Source organism: Melospiza georgiana, chromosome 5, assembly GCF_028018845.1.
Source record: "Melospiza georgiana isolate bMelGeo1 chromosome 5, bMelGeo1.pri, whole genome shotgun sequence".
In the NCBI taxonomy this organism is placed as follows: Eukaryota; Metazoa; Chordata; class Aves; order Passeriformes; family Passerellidae; genus Melospiza; species Melospiza georgiana.
The window spans coordinates 57,335,809-57,352,044 of NC_080434.1; the positions used below are offsets into that span (position 1 = coordinate 57,335,809).

Here is a 16,236-nt window from a genome sequence, read left to right on the forward strand (position 1 = left end):
CTGGCACCTTTCAGGTTTGCAGCCACTTCTCCTCCAGTCAGCACCCCAGCACAAGCCAACTGAAACATCTATCAAGAAAATCATTGTTAGAGCTGCTACCCTCATCAGCCAAAGACTGGAGCTTGCCTTTGTTCCTGGAATAAAGGTGGAAGTTGAAAGCCTAAATACCACAGACCATATTTTGGTTGCTACATTTCAGCCTAGTTCCATTGAATTCACTTGTCTCTGCTGATTTATGCTGTCTGTGACTAAGGTTTAAATAAAACTAAATAAAGGAAATTTGGAAACAGTATTTCTCATTTCTCTACCTTTGATCAAAGCTATTTATTAAATACATAGCTGTACAGACAGGCAAACACAGATGAATTTCTGAAGTTTAAAAAAGATTATGAGGTAAAAAAGCTTAAGTACTTAAGTACACGTGGAAAGTAAATATTAAGGAAACTCAGCCAATGCAGGCATTATGTTTTCAGTTTGATTGACATACCTCCTTAAAAAGTAGGTTTTGCAGTTTTTGTATTAAAAAAGGATTCTTTTATAAATAGCTTTTCACATACCATTATTTTTAGTCTGTAACATACCTGCATAAGCCAGAAGTTATTCCATAGGGTTCTTGAATATTTTCATGAGAATCATCTTTTTCTGCTGGTTCAGGTGACTGAAAGGTCTGTCTTTTGGAATTTGCTTTTACACCTGAATTGCCAAATGCAGTAGATTAAAAAAAAAAAAAAAAAATAATCACAAATAGTAGAGCTTGTTAGGTTTTGATTAACCTGAAGCAAAAAGTTACACTAACTTTTCCTCCATACCTATTATTATTCCAAGGAAATCACTTCACTTTACATTAGCCCAGCATACAGCTTTTTTACCACTGGTTAGTTCTCACACAGCAGACTGTGAACTGCCACATTTGCAGAACACTGAAGTGTTTCCATGTGGTGCAACAGTTGAAAGCCCTATCATATATTTTCTTTGCAAGTAACTGAAAATGGCTTTTTATTACCACCAAGTAGAAGAAAAGCCAGTTCATATTTTGAGTGATTTGAATCAGAACATGATGTTAAAAATTTGCTGCTTTGAGGGCCCTGACTGTGCAGTCACAGTGCCTACCAAGGCAAACAATTCTGCACACCTGAGAAACAACAGCTGGGGAGAAAGACTTCAAAAGTGTGCAGGGTGTGACCTGCTTTTCCCTTTCAGGCGCCCATCCTGCCTTTCAGCATCCTTCAAATGCAACACCATATGTTTCATTCTGATAATGACAGAAAGATTGCACGGCTCAAAGGATGGCACTTGTACACTGCATCTGAAATGTGGACTAGGAAACATGACTGCTATTCTGAAAACTTGTCCCTAAGTATCTCTTGAAGAATGAATTAGTATCATTTGTCAAAACTACAGTAAATTCATAAAAATAGATCAAGCTTCCTGTTTTGAGTACATGTGTGGGAGGCAATTCTTCCATTCTTCCAGGACAATGAAATCTGGATGATTCAACTCTGCTGTTCTGCCATGGATTTAGCAATCGAGGTGAACAGAGTTGTTTCTAAAAGACACGACAAAGACACGAAAAATGTTTTGGTTTCAGCAGGGCAAGGCCTCACCTGAGGGGACACAATGTAATCTACAGGTTAAAGGCTGCTCTGAAGTGAGGAAAGGTGACACTTGTTTGTGGCTGTGCTGCTGGAGAACTGGGTGACCTTGAAAGGTTCCATTACTTTTCTACATCCCAGTCAGGGAAATGGCACTGATGAAAAATCTCTCCTGAAACTCCAATGTGTTATACTGCAAAATTTGAGGAATTAAGTTGGGTTTTTTCTGAACAATTCAGGATAGTACCAACCTGCTGGCTTGCTCCTTTTGGAAGGCTTCTTCTTCACAGTCAGTGGAACTCGGGTCAGCACAGCCAACTCCCTCACAAAGTCCTGCTCTGCTTCCTGCATGCAAGGACAGAGCAGCAATCACTCAACACAACACAGCTCAGTTCTGTGTTATTTTATTACACGTGGCACAACAAAACAGGCACATCACTGCGGAAACACAGGAAACAATATGGGAAACTATCAGGGAAATGCTCCTACAAGACAGAGATGAATCTCAGCACTCATTCCAACTAGGGTAGCAAAGAGACCCCTACAATCTGTGCCATGTTTCTCCATTGAATAGTTAGATCCCTGAACCATTTTACCCTTAGCTGATTCTCCAGCTCAGTTCCCAGGTGGTGCAATTCCAGCAGCTTCTGTTTCAGACACTCCAGACGAATTTGCTGCCGCAGTTCAAACTGAGCCAAAATCTTGTTCTGCTGGAGCACTATCCTGGTCAGAGAAATGTAAATATAGAGATGTTGTTCAGTGCAAGGGAGGAATACAATCCTGTCTAAGTCTATTTAGAAGGTTTTGTAGAGAGAAAGGCTCATTAACAGTATTGGCCCAGCCAACTTCTGCTGGGACAGAAAATTTTGGGGTAGATTTTTAGATTTACTTATTTTAATAACCTGCCTTGGCTGTCTATAGAATACAAGGTCCTCCTGGAGGGTAGGAATTACAGGAGTTTGCAGTGTCCATGCCTGGATTTTGGAAACTGGAATTCAGCTCTAAAGTTGAAGTCTGCTTTCAAAACCACTGTATCTTTCTAGGATTAGTTTTACTGCCTGCTTGCCAAAGGGCCAAGGCAAACAATGTTCAAAGATCTGTTCAAAGATCAGGTGTGAGAACAAGGAATTAAGAATTAGGCATTTCATCCAGGCCTCTTCAGTACTGAACCATCATCAGAACCAGACTGAGCCATCAACATGGCAATTGACAACTTGGGAATGGAAAGCATTAACTGCTGTATTCTTCACTTGTTTTACATTTCTGGTTAAAGATTATTATTATTATTACAGTACAACCTGAATGGCTGCAACTTTGCTGCATCTGTATTTCTCCTGTTTTCTTGCCTGATCTACCTTAAAGCAATGCTGCCAATCATCCATCAAATTCCTCAAGGAAGGAGGTGACACAAATCCTTTCTGACATTTACACTTAATGAAGTTGCTACTGTAATGCTCACTGCTTACAGAGGTTACCTTGCAACATTTGCTTTTTGAACTCACACTCCTAACCTCACACCAAGGGCAAAAAGAAATAAAACAATAAAACAATGTCGAGTCTATAGGAATTGGACAAATTAATTTAAACTTTACATTTAATTTACAAAGCACTAGACCATAAAAGAAATCATAATGGCAATAGGAAAATGGGTTTGATTACTGATTATTATGGTATCAGCTTAGATGCTGCATAGCTATATTCTTCAATCCCACATTTCTGCTTCTGGGAAGGCAAATTTTACTGTATTTTGTTTAAAGATACTAGAATAGATTACAGGAGAAAAAACAAATGACAAAACAGCTGGAAAGTGAATTTGTATGTCACAATAAATGATAAATTTGATAATGAATAACTAACATCTTTTATGAAATCCTTTATTACATATATCCATTTCTTTACTAACTTAAACAGGGATAAAAAAGTGGGCAATGATATCTTTCAGTTTAGAAGAAACAGAATGTCTGAAAAAAGATTTACCTCTTTACAATGCCAAAATTGAAGCTGTTGTATTTTGCTGAATAATAAACCAAGAGTAAAGACATCAAATGATTACAAAAATGTATAATGTACATGACAAGCCACAGACCTTTTTATGACAACTTATGCCTTTTTATATACAGTGCTTTTTGTCTGGACTTAATTTTCATTTAATCAGTAATTAATTAAATACGATTTTTATTTAACTAACATTTGAGAGATTCCACTCTAAATTTAGTGCAAGTAATCTTGATTTTCCAAGGCATTCACTGAAGCCTTCTTTCCACTTTGAGTATTTTTTGGTCTTCAAGCATTTTCTCCTCATTATGGTATATGTTTTCTCCACAGCAAACTAACAAACACTTTTGATGTTCAAAGTAAAAAGGATGGAATGTAATGAATTACATTCAGCACTGGTTCCCATCCCACATTTATGTTAAATTTCTTTTAAAATTTGGCATATGTTTTGGCATTGTATTTCATTCTCTCTTTTCAAACTGCCTAAGTATAGTTCTCCAATCTGTAACTAATGACCATCAAAAAGTTTATTTAATAAGAAAGTAATTCTCTGAGATCAAAGGGCAGACATCATTTGGCAATAGGTATTTCTTTTCCATCAAAGAGAAGTATAAAATGCAAACTCAAGACATTCATTCAGCTAGACATCCATGCAGATCTGCAATCACTCACAAAGTTTAAATGGACAGCAGTGCTGCTGCCTGGTCTAACCTTTGGTGGACCGTGGATGACACATTTAGGAGGCCTTTGGTGTGTTTTTCTTTCAATGCCAGTTCATTCTCTTTATTCTTCAGTCTGATCCTTTCATTTCCTTCTGTTGAAATAATGTTTTTGAAAAATTTTCTGCTCAAAATTAAAAACTGTGCATTGTGACAACCTTCATCACATATTAATAATGATTCTAGGTAGCCTTTCCAAAGTTACTGCTCCTTAGGGATATCAAGTACTTCTTACACACTCTGCCACTGTGATCTGCTGCAAAGAGAATGCTTTGTGCATCATTTAGCTGAGATAGGAATGTCATGGAATTCCTGTTCACTTACTTCTCCCACTAGGCTAACTGATTAACATGGAATTCGAAGCAGAAATTTTCTAAAAAGACCTTGATGCCTTAAGCAAGGACTGTATTACCTAAACAAAAAATGCATTATAAAGAAAACCCTCCACTCAGATGTGACTAATTCCTGGGTACGCCCAGCTTCACAAGATGTCCCTCAACTGACAGGAAACTACTCTGGTTACTTTTGCAAATGCTCACACTCTGTGATTGAGTGCTTATTTGCTGACCAGGCTCCTGACTCTGCCCCTGAACTCCTGCCTGGCAGCAAGGCTTGGGCACATCTGACAGGCAAGACCTTGCACTACCCTATTTAAATTAAACAGGAGGGAGATGGATGGGTTTGTAACAGATCAGGGTACAAAACCTTCATCTGGGGAGTGTCCAACCTTTTCTGAACACTGAGAGAGGCTGACAGGTACCTTTCCTTCCACCTGCACCATCAGGGAGCAGTTACAGAATGTACCCAGGGCTGGGCGGGCTGTGAGAGGGGAGGTACTCCCCACCTTTCCTCTTGTGACTCTGCCTGGCAGACTAAATTCAGATGTACTAGGCCAAGGGACGCCAGAAGAAGTAAAATCCTCTAACCTTACACTAAGCACAATTACTGGGAAGCAAAACTGTCTTAAAGTTGTCAGTACCATACAAACCTTGTAAGGATTTCAGATGTTGAAGCTTTTTTCCTTCATACTCTTCTGTGATTTTTCCTAATTGCTGGTAGTAGTTTTGCACCAGTCTACTGATATTATTGCTGGTCCCATATACACTTTCAACAGCAGATTCCACCAGTCTCTCCTGTATCACACAGTACAAGTCACAATTAATTTCCAAGCCCAAAAGTGTTTTGATCTGTTCAAAAAAAACCTTACACCTAATTTGGTATATGCACACAAAATTGTGAATTTAAAATGTGGCTTTAAAAATGGGGAAGACTGAGACACTGAAAACCATGCAACATTTCAACATGAAAAATTGCAGCAAAACCTTTCTAATCTCCATCTCCATCTGGGAAGTGGTCATTCCCTTATCCACTCAATCTCTACAGCCCCTTTTAACAGTCAAGCCAATTGCCAGCAAAGCAAGCTAATCTATGTGTAGATCTGCTGTGAGCTTCCACTACAAAGAAAATCCAAATATTTACTTTGGAAAAAAATTATTGATCTATGATGTAAGTTTTAATTTTAACTTTATTTAATGATTTATCTTTGAATTAATATTAAGCTGGTAGAATGCAAACTATTAATTAGTCAAAAACCCTTTATTAATAGATAATCATCTCATTTTTTTCTTCTTTTTGTTATTCTCTGTCATTAAGAGTTGTGACAATTTTTTTCCTGTTCCAGTGTTTGACTTAAAACCTGTTTTGGCTGCTGTAGCAAATACTGTACTGCTACATAAACTAGCTTGCAAATACGTTGCAAATTATGCTCAGTTTAAACACAGGTCCTAAGGGTTTTCTGCTAATACTTCCAGGCATAGATTACTGCATACATTAAATTGCTTTCCATCTGTGCAAGGTAGCCCTTGTTTTGTTTGAAAATTGCTATTGACCCTTTCCATACCTTGAAGTCCTGTTCATGATCTGAACTCTTTTTTCCAGCTTCCCCTCGGGCATACTGCAGCAGAGTCTGCCCAATCACCTGCTCCATGTGCTGCTGAAGAAACTGAAGAGCTTCCTGGATTTCTGTGACTTGCTGCTGGTGGAATTCTAAATTGATTTCTTGTGTTTCTTCCTCAAGCTTCTCCTCCTCTTCACGGATGTGGGACTCCTGGTAATCAGACAACAAGAGAGCACTGCCATTTAAATATGTTAACAATTGTAGTCAGCTTCACTTTGAAATAAAGTCCTGCACCCATTCAGAATGTTACAGTTTTAGTAATTATAATAACATAATTTACAGAGGAAGTTTGTGCAGTCATTTAACACATTTGCCACTGATATGTACAGTTGTGGTATTTGCTGGGTCCCCAGGATGGAGGAGGAATTGAGAATCTGACTCTATCTTCTTAGAAGGCTAATTTATTATGATATATGATATGATATGATATGATATGAAATGATATGATATGATATAATGCTATACTAAAACCATACTAAAGAACAGAGAAAGGATCTTACAGAAGGCATAACAAGATATTAATTAAAAACTTGTGACTGACTCCTCTGAGTCTGACACAGCTGGATGGTGATTGGTCATTAAGTAAAAACAATTCACATGTTGGCTAAATAATCTCCAAAGCACATGACAAAGCAGCAAACACAGGAGAAGCAAAGGAGATAATATTGTTTTCATTTTTCTCTGAGGCTTCTCAGCTTCCCAAGAGAAAAATCCTGGGCAAAGTGATTTTTCAGAAAATATGACACTGACATTGAGTAAAACTGCATTCTGTCCTATTAGTCACTCCTAAGTGATGTATTCCCATGTATGTGAAATATCCTGAGTCCAGTAAGGGACAATAGTGGATGCCTTGACAAACTGCACAGGGGCAAGGCAAGGACAGTTATGCACCAGGAATGCTTCCACAGCCTGCGTGGTCTACCTGAGGAAAACTTGGTTTGCTGGTACTTAGGAGTACCAATACCCTTGGGAGTACCAATGATCCTTGGGACAGGTCACAAAGGTGGGTAATAACACTTGAAAACCATTTGCACAACATCCTCTGCTGGTGAGTTCTAAAGTTTCTCCACATATTTCTTAATTTTGAACCTGCCATCTGGTAACTTTGCTAGGTGCTCTCTTCTTTCATTAGAAACGTGAAAAATGGTTCTCTATTCACATATTTGATGCCAGTTTTAAAACCTATGATATTCCAGAAGCCACCTATGTTTTAGGCTGAAGAGTTCAAGTCCTTTGAGGTCTTTGGACCATCCTTGCCTCCATTTTTGTGCATGAAAAGTGCCCACTTTTCATCTAAGCTCTCTTTAGTGAACAGTAGTATCTGCTTACCAGCATGGTCTGTTCTGTCATCCCTAAGTGTAGTACTCTGCCATAGATGGCCTAATATTCTGTTGCTGATGTCTTTCTTATATTTATACACTCAGTTAAGGCTAAATAACTTGAAAATATTATGGAAGATGTGACAGTACCTATTTGATGCCTTCTTGGAAATAAGAAATGCAAGTAGAAAAGGAACATTCATCTGTATAAATATTCTTATTAATGCTTATTAATACTCTTATTAATGTTCTGACATGCTATATTTAGAGCTAAGACTTATATTTTTGAGGTTTCTGAGAAAGCTGGAATGTCATTAAAAACTGTTTCTCATTTTTTTAGAGACCCAATGTCCTGTGATTATGCCCAAGCTAGGATTCATTAGTTATTTTACATTCTACATGAAACCAATAGATAGACATGACATTGTCCACCAGTATAAAACTGGCCCAAGCAAAATTTAAGTTTGAGTAAAACAACACAATATATCTAAAAATCTGGTCGAATGTCTGTAAATTAACCTCTTCCTGAACTCCTTATAGACTGTTCTTGGTTTTGGAGGATGTTTGTAACATGTTTTTTCTCTCTTGACTTTTTCCAATTCCTATGCTCTACTTTTTCAGCAGCAAGAATCTAGCAAGCTTATTTTTAGGCACTTCCTTGTGAGATGGGTTTTAGCTGGAATTTGAAAGAGGCTGTAATGGAGAGATGCCATAGGAACACTAATACCTGAGGACATTTCATTTTCATTAGGGAAGGCAGTGATTGCATCAATTAACATCTCCATGTGAGCTAAGTGAGAGGAAGTAACGGAAAACAAGAGGAATGCAGTGATATACATTTGTATTTTATTATTTTATATTTTATTTCTTCTGAAAGTTAATGAGTTTCTCAGATTTTCAAACTTAAAAGAAACTGCTTGAAAATTGATATTTTTCAAATATGAAAACAGCAGGACACAGTTTTTCCTTATTCCTCTTCCATGTGGAGATTGAGAGTTTGTATGATGCAAATTGAAATTAGAGGGGTACAGAATTTTACCTCTCAGCTAATTACACAGCAACAGCATGGAGCACAGAGCTGCAAAGTGTTTGATGGGTTCAAGCCATATGTGCAGCAGCAGAGGGCTGAGCAGAGCTATCACTGACACCTGCTGGGAGGGTTGTCTGAAGTTGAAATATGAAATGTGGTATTGCTCTACATAAATATCCAATGCATGTAATTGAATAACCAACAACACTTAATAGATCAACACTAAAAACCAGTCACAAACAGATGTGAAAGTGACCTATGGGAACATCATGTCTAAAAATCCCTTAAACTTTCTTTTGTCTTCATGACCTACAGTAGCCAGATAATTTGGGAGGATTGGGAATGGGTGCTGATCTTCTTATGGACAGAGAGAGAAAAAAATTATGAAAAATTATGACAGTATAGAAGAACTTGATTTTTGTGGTAGGAGTAAGAATTTCTCCTAATGCTCCAGTAAAAACTTCTCAAGTGCATATTACGATCCCCAGCAGAATTAGTAGGAGGCTCTCTTACCCTGAAGCAGTAGCTTTGCAGAAGTCCTTTATACATGCTGGCATCCTTCCCTTCATGCATTAGCATTTTCATATAAATAAATTGCCAAATAAGCTTGCTAGGACACTCAATAAAGTATAAGGGATTAAAATGTCTGCCCAAACTACAAGAGGCATACTCAGAGACATCCTATACCAGCAATGTGCACATTTTTGACAGAGAATACTTTCCTTTCTCATTGGAGCTTGAACTTTTTTTGCTGTTAGTTTTTCTTTTTTTGTTTTTTTTTTTTTTTTTTTTTTTTTTTTGTAGTTTAGGTCTGCAGTGGCCACTTCTAATGCCAAATATGACAGCATGTGAGACCTCTGGAGATAACCCACCTGGACACTGTACCTACCACTGCCTTCTGCAGCTGCCACTGGTCCTCATCTTGGCACGGGGAGGATCCCTTCTGCAGGGTGTGCTGCTCTCTCAGCTCCTGAAGGGAGCTCTTCTTTCTGGCCAGCCGCATGTGCGCCAGGGCTGCCAGCCCCGCTCTCCGCAAGCTGAACCTGCTGAGCACTGAGCACAGCAGAAGTTGGTGCTTTTGCAAGATGTAGCTAACAGACCTGTAAAAAGGACCATTAAAAATCCATCAGTGAAGCTGCTTGCACACCTGTGTTCAGCAAAGTCATTCCTTAAAGGTGGAAGAGTTATTCTTCACTCTGTGAAATGCCTTTTTGTACAAAGCATGCCTTGGAAAGCTGCTCAGGTGTAGAGAATGGGTACTGCTGTGTTACACTTCTAGTTCTGTCACACTGAAGTTAAATTAAAATGAAAACAGAAATAAAATAGCTAAATAACTATCTACATGTTACTGGAACAAACACTTAATCTTACAGAAAATGCAACTCCACCGTGACACAGAGAGTGCAGAGAGAGGCTGGTTCAAGACTAGAAACTCCCCACAAACACAGCAGATAGTCACAAAGCACACCAGTGACAAATCACATAACACTATCTTTTCTAATTTCTAGGAGTCCTGATATGTCTACATTTTAAAATTTACTTTTGATACCCTGACAAAAAAACAAGACCAATTGTCTCTTTGTCTGAAGTGCTAATAATCCCTCAACACTGCTTTCCACAATGTAATGTACACAAGTTTTTATCTGGGCATGCAGCAGTGAAGTTTTACCCCACTGCTCATGGATGAAACTGTGCTTACTCATCACTGAGGCATCCTAGCCTGCTCACGACACCTTGAATTATCTTCTCTTGTTTCTCAGACAGGTGCTTTTGCATCACAGCAGACAGAGCATATTCTGTTATCCAGAGCTAAAAGCAGAGAAAAGAATTACAAATATAAGATACTCTGATTTCAGCAGTCACTACATAAAGAAACAACTGTTTATTTTGCTAGAAAAATCATCCTTTGCTTTCAAAAACAAACTCATTCTGGATTAAAATCATTCTACTGTTTTTTTCCAATTATCAAAATCCTAAACAAAACTCACTGAAAATAAAAGATTTGCACTGGTTTGGATCAGCCCTGAACTGTGTTTCCTACAGATTTTTTGGTTTCAGTTACAGAGGAACAAGAAAAAAATAACAATACAGCACAAAATACTGCATTGACTCTCATCAGCAGGTTTCAGCAGGCTTTTTATTTATTTTTTTCTTTTCACTAGTAGAGAATATAGTTTTTATTTTCACTGAAAAAAATACAGGTATCATCTTCCATCACACTTCTGTCACAGTAAACAGTGCTAATAATTGGAAATGGAGATTAAGTGATTAGACAAGTATATGGACTGCAAGTTTACAGCTCCTTCACAGTGATATTTAGATTGAAGAATTTAATCTTTAAATGAATTTTGATGGATTTGCCATTAGACTGTAAACTTCTGGAGACATGGAGTTAAGATTTAGTTTAGTATGTTGCTGCAGATCCAGCCCCCATTGCACTCCTGCTCCCCCTCCTGTTTTCTCCAGAATGCTGAAAGGACAGTGGCACCAGTGCTCATAACTACTGGATATATACCTGAGTATTACACAAAATATCAGCAAATTGTACAACTGATACATCTGGAACAGCTATTTCTGTAATTTTTTTTTAACAGAGAGAGAGAGAGGCCCAGTGGATCCTGATAATATTTTGTGTGTTTTCTGCATCTAAATATAACAACCATTTTACCTAGAAGTTCTGAGAGGTACTATTCAGTATAACAGCAAACAGCAGGGCTGAACCGACAGAGCCTGTGCAGAGGCTGCCCCGGGGGAAGGACTGGTGGGACTGAACCCTAGTCCAGTTGAGAGGAGACCCATTGATAACAGCTGAGCTGAGGCTGGGCCAGCTGAGCTGAGCTGAGCTGAAAGGAGGTGGCAGAATGGTTGGAAAAGCGGCAGTGACCTGCAGGACCAGCACAGCAGGAGAAACAGCAGCACAGACACCTGTGCAGAAGGGAGCCCAGCAGAGCAGCAGCACAGCCTGACTCAGGGGATTTATCTGTCACTGGTTTCCAGGCTGGGGGGTGTGGGAAATGTTAGCCATGGGAGTTCCCTTGCCATCCTGCCTTTGTTCGTGCTGACCATGTAGGTAGTGAGTGGGAATGGTCTCCATATCACCTTTGTCTGGGAAACCAAGTGGACACAACCTATACGGAGCATCTGCCATCTGTTTTTTCCCAGTGGTGAACTCCTTTTTGCTGGGTAAAACCCCTTCTCTTTTTGTACACCTTTGCTATTAATATTGCTGTTGTTATTGTGAATTTCTTACTCCATGGCTTTGTGCTTTCAGTAAAGTGTTATCTCAACCCATACTTTCTGCTTTTGCCATTCCCTTAGTGAAACAGGCAGGGGAAGGGGACTGGTTCATTTGCAGTTTAGTTTCCATCTGGTGCTAAAGCCAGCACAAATGTATAATTGCACAATTGTTAGTGTTAGAAATTAGGAGTGCTACTGGGCATCTCTGCTGGATATGAGTTTTTTCATTGAGAAGCAATGATCTGTGCAGGAGAGAGGCTTTCTCTGTGAGCACAGAATGAACTCCCCTGGGAAGTGCAGAGAACATCAGAAACTTTGTTTTGGCTTCAAAATAAAAATGTATTTCTTTCATGGCTAGTGCCTTCCCTGTGGAATACACAGTGACACAGCTAACTGACCTCTCTTCATGTAGAAAACCTTACCAAAACACATGTTCCTGAGCAGGATGCCTGACAAGGATGGGAGGGCAGGCAGTCAACAACAAGTGACAGATGGGAAGAGTGCAGCTGAGCATGAGAAGCACAGCCCCAAAGACTGCATGGCACTGGAGACCCACCAGGCTGCTCTGAGGCTAGGTGAGTCTGATAATCACAGAGCACAGCTGAGCACACTGTCTTCTCTGACTGCTTGCTGCAAGCATCAAATTAAGGTCTATCAGGTCTTCAGGTATCATTATGACAGATGGCAAAGATGTGCTTGAAGTAATAATTGTTATCAGCATTTCCCTTCAGCAACTCTGTGGATTTAGCTCCCAGGGTTTCACACCTCTCTGTACACACCTTGTAGATCCATCACATTGTGTACTTTAATGTCTCTTTCAGCAGTTCGAAGAAAGTCTGAAAATGACCTTTTACTTTCCAGAAGTAATTTTATTTCCAATGAGAGGCTGGCTGTGGTTCAGCTGTGGATTTCCATCATTTTTGGAGACCTGATTATTTACTGAGAAGTTGCTCTTGAAGGGCAAGTAAAACAGCATGAGGGTATATATCACCAAGAGACAGAATGCCTTCAGGAATTGATACCTGAATTGCAGTTGGAATGGTAAATGATATAATATTGCAGCCAAGAACTCAAAATATAGCAGCTCATTTGCTATCAAAATATATCCTATCCAAAAGTAAATCCTATCACTGTCAGTGATAACAATGCCAGTGCTTCTTGCAGTTGTTCTTTATTTCTGTTTACGAACAAACAGCCTAGTTCTGTAGTACTGAGGAGCTCCTTGTAAAGAATAAGTCACCTTTTCCATTAAGAGTGCATTTGAGGTAGTCCATATGTAGAATTTATAAAATGATTCTGCACCTCCCTGAGACCAATGGGAAACTGAGAATACAGCAGAAATTCCTCCAGCAAACAGTTATTAAGCTGAACACTGTAAGTACCTCAGTCATGTAAGTAGTAAGAGAACAAGAGGAAAGGAAGGGGAATCATTAGACATTTATGATGAAAGGATAAACAAGGAAGACTGAGAATTAGATAAATACTAAACCAGTGTTTTGTCTCAAAAAGACCATTAGGAAGATGATTAAGATAGAAAGGATCAGCTGGAATAAACAGGACATTGTATGTTTAATTGGAAACAACACCTAGGCAGCTCACTGGCATGGGGCTAGCAGAGCTGGGTATTTTCCACCTCCAAAATACAGGAACACCTCACACAGAGGCAGAAATGTGACAGCAAATATTCTCTGGGAATGTTGAGGCCGCTGGCATATGGCTGAAAACCAGCAAAAGAGAAACTTTTTCAAAACTTCTTCAGGTCAGGTGTCACGGTCAGGCTTTGTGCTTACACCCACACTCCACTGTTGGATCAAGTCAGCAGGCACATCTCCAAGCTCCTGTTCTTGGGAACAGCCTCACTTTGCTCAGAGATAGGTTGGATGGAGGGGACAAACCCATGCTGCTGCACAAACTTAGTGGCTCAGGCTCTCTGATCCCTGTATTCAACCAGAAAAACCAGTGACAAAAGTATGGTAATTGAGGGAGTAAAGCTTTAAGGAATGTCTGGCTTCTTGAAGTGTTATTCCAGTAGCTATGAAAAAATTAACCAGAGAAGTGATAAAATGCCCACCCTGTCAAAACTGGTAATCAGGGGCCAGTTCAACTTTCTGGGTAACAAGCAAGGATTTGGGAATGGATGGAAATCTCATCCCATTTTTATTCTGTAGGCTTCCAAATATTTTGCTTCTCAGTCATAGGTGCATTACAAGATCTTCTGAAGCGCTGCTGAAGTTAAGTATTACTCTCTGGCAATAAAGGTGAGGAATATGCCTCTCCTTTCTGTTTTGACACCTTTAGCACAGATTATTCAGGGAATGAAAGGAAAGTGATTTCCCTGTCTCGGCCTGTAGATGGGGTGCGATGCACACTGACTGCCAAGTGAGTCTCAGCCTGGTGCAGGAGGCTGCTCCCTGGAACTGCTCTCTACAGAAATCATGAATTAGGGACTATGTGGGAAAATGCTTAAAATTTATTTTCACTAGTCATTTACTCCCATTTGCCTCACTCATATCCTCAAGCCTAGAAGGCAAAGCTGTATATGGAACTGATTTTTTTTCTTATCAGTTGTAAAAGTATTTCTTTTCACCCAAAGGACATCATATTCCAGACACGTATAAATGCTAGGAAAGATCATTTTAAAAAAGTGGTTCGAGTAAAAGGGAAAAATGTCTTTTAGAGCCACTTTGGAAAGCACACATAAATTCCCTAGTGAAAAGTTTTCTGATGTTAAGACTTCCCAAGCCTGTAAAGCAGATAACTGTAACTCCCAGCACAGCACATTTATCAAGAGGCAAATGAAAGACATATCTTCTGCTGCAAAATGCCTGACAACTTAAAAGACCTGACAATATGACTGTGGATTTATGGATCTTTTGTCAAACCCAGAACTCTAACATCTATGGGCTCTCCCAAATGACATAATCATCTGGCACAAGTGTCCAATATCTCTTCTTAAGGTAGAAACCAAGTGTTCCTTTTTGTAGGATGCGAATGTCAGCTTATTGCTAAAATGTTCGTGCTGCTGTTTTATAGTAGGAAAGGGACAAGAAATGCACATTGCATTTGAACACAATATAATGCATTATTATGTTTTTCAGACTCATGAAAATTTGCCAGCCTAGCTTTGGTGGAATAGTTATCTCCCTGCATGCTCTCTTTGGAGATAAAGCAGATTTTTTTCCAGTTCAAATCCCTTCCAAAAAGCCACAAGCATTAAGTTAAAAAAGGCACTTAGGCTCCTGCACAGAATATTGTCTCGAGGAATCCTAAGACGAATTTCTCACTATAAGAAACTCTTATCTCTTCTTGGAATTTATCCTGCAGAATCACTTGTTCTTAGGACAGCTCTGTCTGTCACTTTTTGTATTGAATTTTTGTATTGAATAAAGCCCAGCTGCAGTGCTGATGACTCAGAGACCAATGGGAGAGCTCTGTCACTGCTAAGTTAATTCCTCTATAGCTCTATATCTCAGTAATTACTGTTAATGATGTCAGAAAACCCTTTATTATTTTATTTTAATTTTTTTCCCAGCTAGGAAGTCATCTCCTTTACATTATGCATGCTAGGGTACACAAAGTGAGGGAAAGTCAATTTAATAATTTAAACAAGCTGTGCTTGGGCATGACCAGAACACCTGAATTCACATACAATGAATCCACCACACAGTGCTGCCCAGAGACCCATTATCTAGCAGCTGAGTGCTGGAGATGAACTAATCCTTTAAATCCTTTGAGAACAATTCCCAGGGTATGGTTTCTCCACTCAACAGTGTGCCCAATGATAGCAACAGAGGAATGTACAAACAGCATTTTGGACCAAAACATCAGACTTGAGATGTCTCCCCTCTGTGGGGAGTCTCTTGTTTGTTAAACACATCCCCTCCAGCCCTGAACCATGGCTGAGGTTCAATGGGACAGTGGAAGGCACACAGCAGAGGTGCCCTAATGTGCTTTCTGACATGGTATTATTCACAAGTTGCACACCAAACCTCCTGCTTCTCTGTGTTTTTCTGTGACAGTGAATCCACCACATTGCTGAGGGCTCTGTGTGCTACAAGGTGTGCTTGTGGTTCACCTGCCAGGCCAAGCTGCCCAAGCCATGCACATACAAGGACAGGTAATTTGTGCACCCTGGATGAATGTGAAAATCAACAGCAAGGTTTAAACTTGACAAGTCAGGTATTCTAATCTAATCCTTGATTAAAAGGAGCAAAATAATTTAAAAAAAAGTTGAGGTCAGGCATTGTTTCATTAATCACAGAAGGTACAGGTATGCCAAAATCAAACAGTAAATGCCAACCAACAGTTGGCATTTACTGTTTGATTTTGGCATACCTGTACATATCAATGTAACTGAGCATGTGAGCAGACTCACTGGCATCAGTGG

General features: G+C 39.3%; 1 protein-coding gene across 1 annotated transcript in view; it reads right to left on the bottom strand.

Annotated features, from left to right (window-relative positions):
• Nucleotides 1–16,236, bottom strand: part of EVC (EvC ciliary complex subunit 1) — a 49,672-nt gene that overhangs the window by 1,398 nt on the left and 32,038 nt on the right. The window contains exons 13-20 of the mRNA XM_058024356.1: nucleotides 10,312–10,421; nucleotides 9,502–9,712; nucleotides 6,207–6,413; nucleotides 5,295–5,439; nucleotides 4,299–4,401; nucleotides 2,189–2,315; nucleotides 1,844–1,937; nucleotides 582–693 (exon numbers count right to left, since the gene is read on the bottom strand). Coding sequence (XP_057880339.1) covers nucleotides 582–693; nucleotides 1,844–1,937; nucleotides 2,189–2,315; nucleotides 4,299–4,401; nucleotides 5,295–5,439; nucleotides 6,207–6,413; nucleotides 9,502–9,712; nucleotides 10,312–10,421 — 1,109 coding nt within the window. The remainder of the gene's footprint in view (nucleotides 1–581; nucleotides 694–1,843; nucleotides 1,938–2,188; nucleotides 2,316–4,298; nucleotides 4,402–5,294; nucleotides 5,440–6,206; nucleotides 6,414–9,501; nucleotides 9,713–10,311; nucleotides 10,422–16,236) is intronic.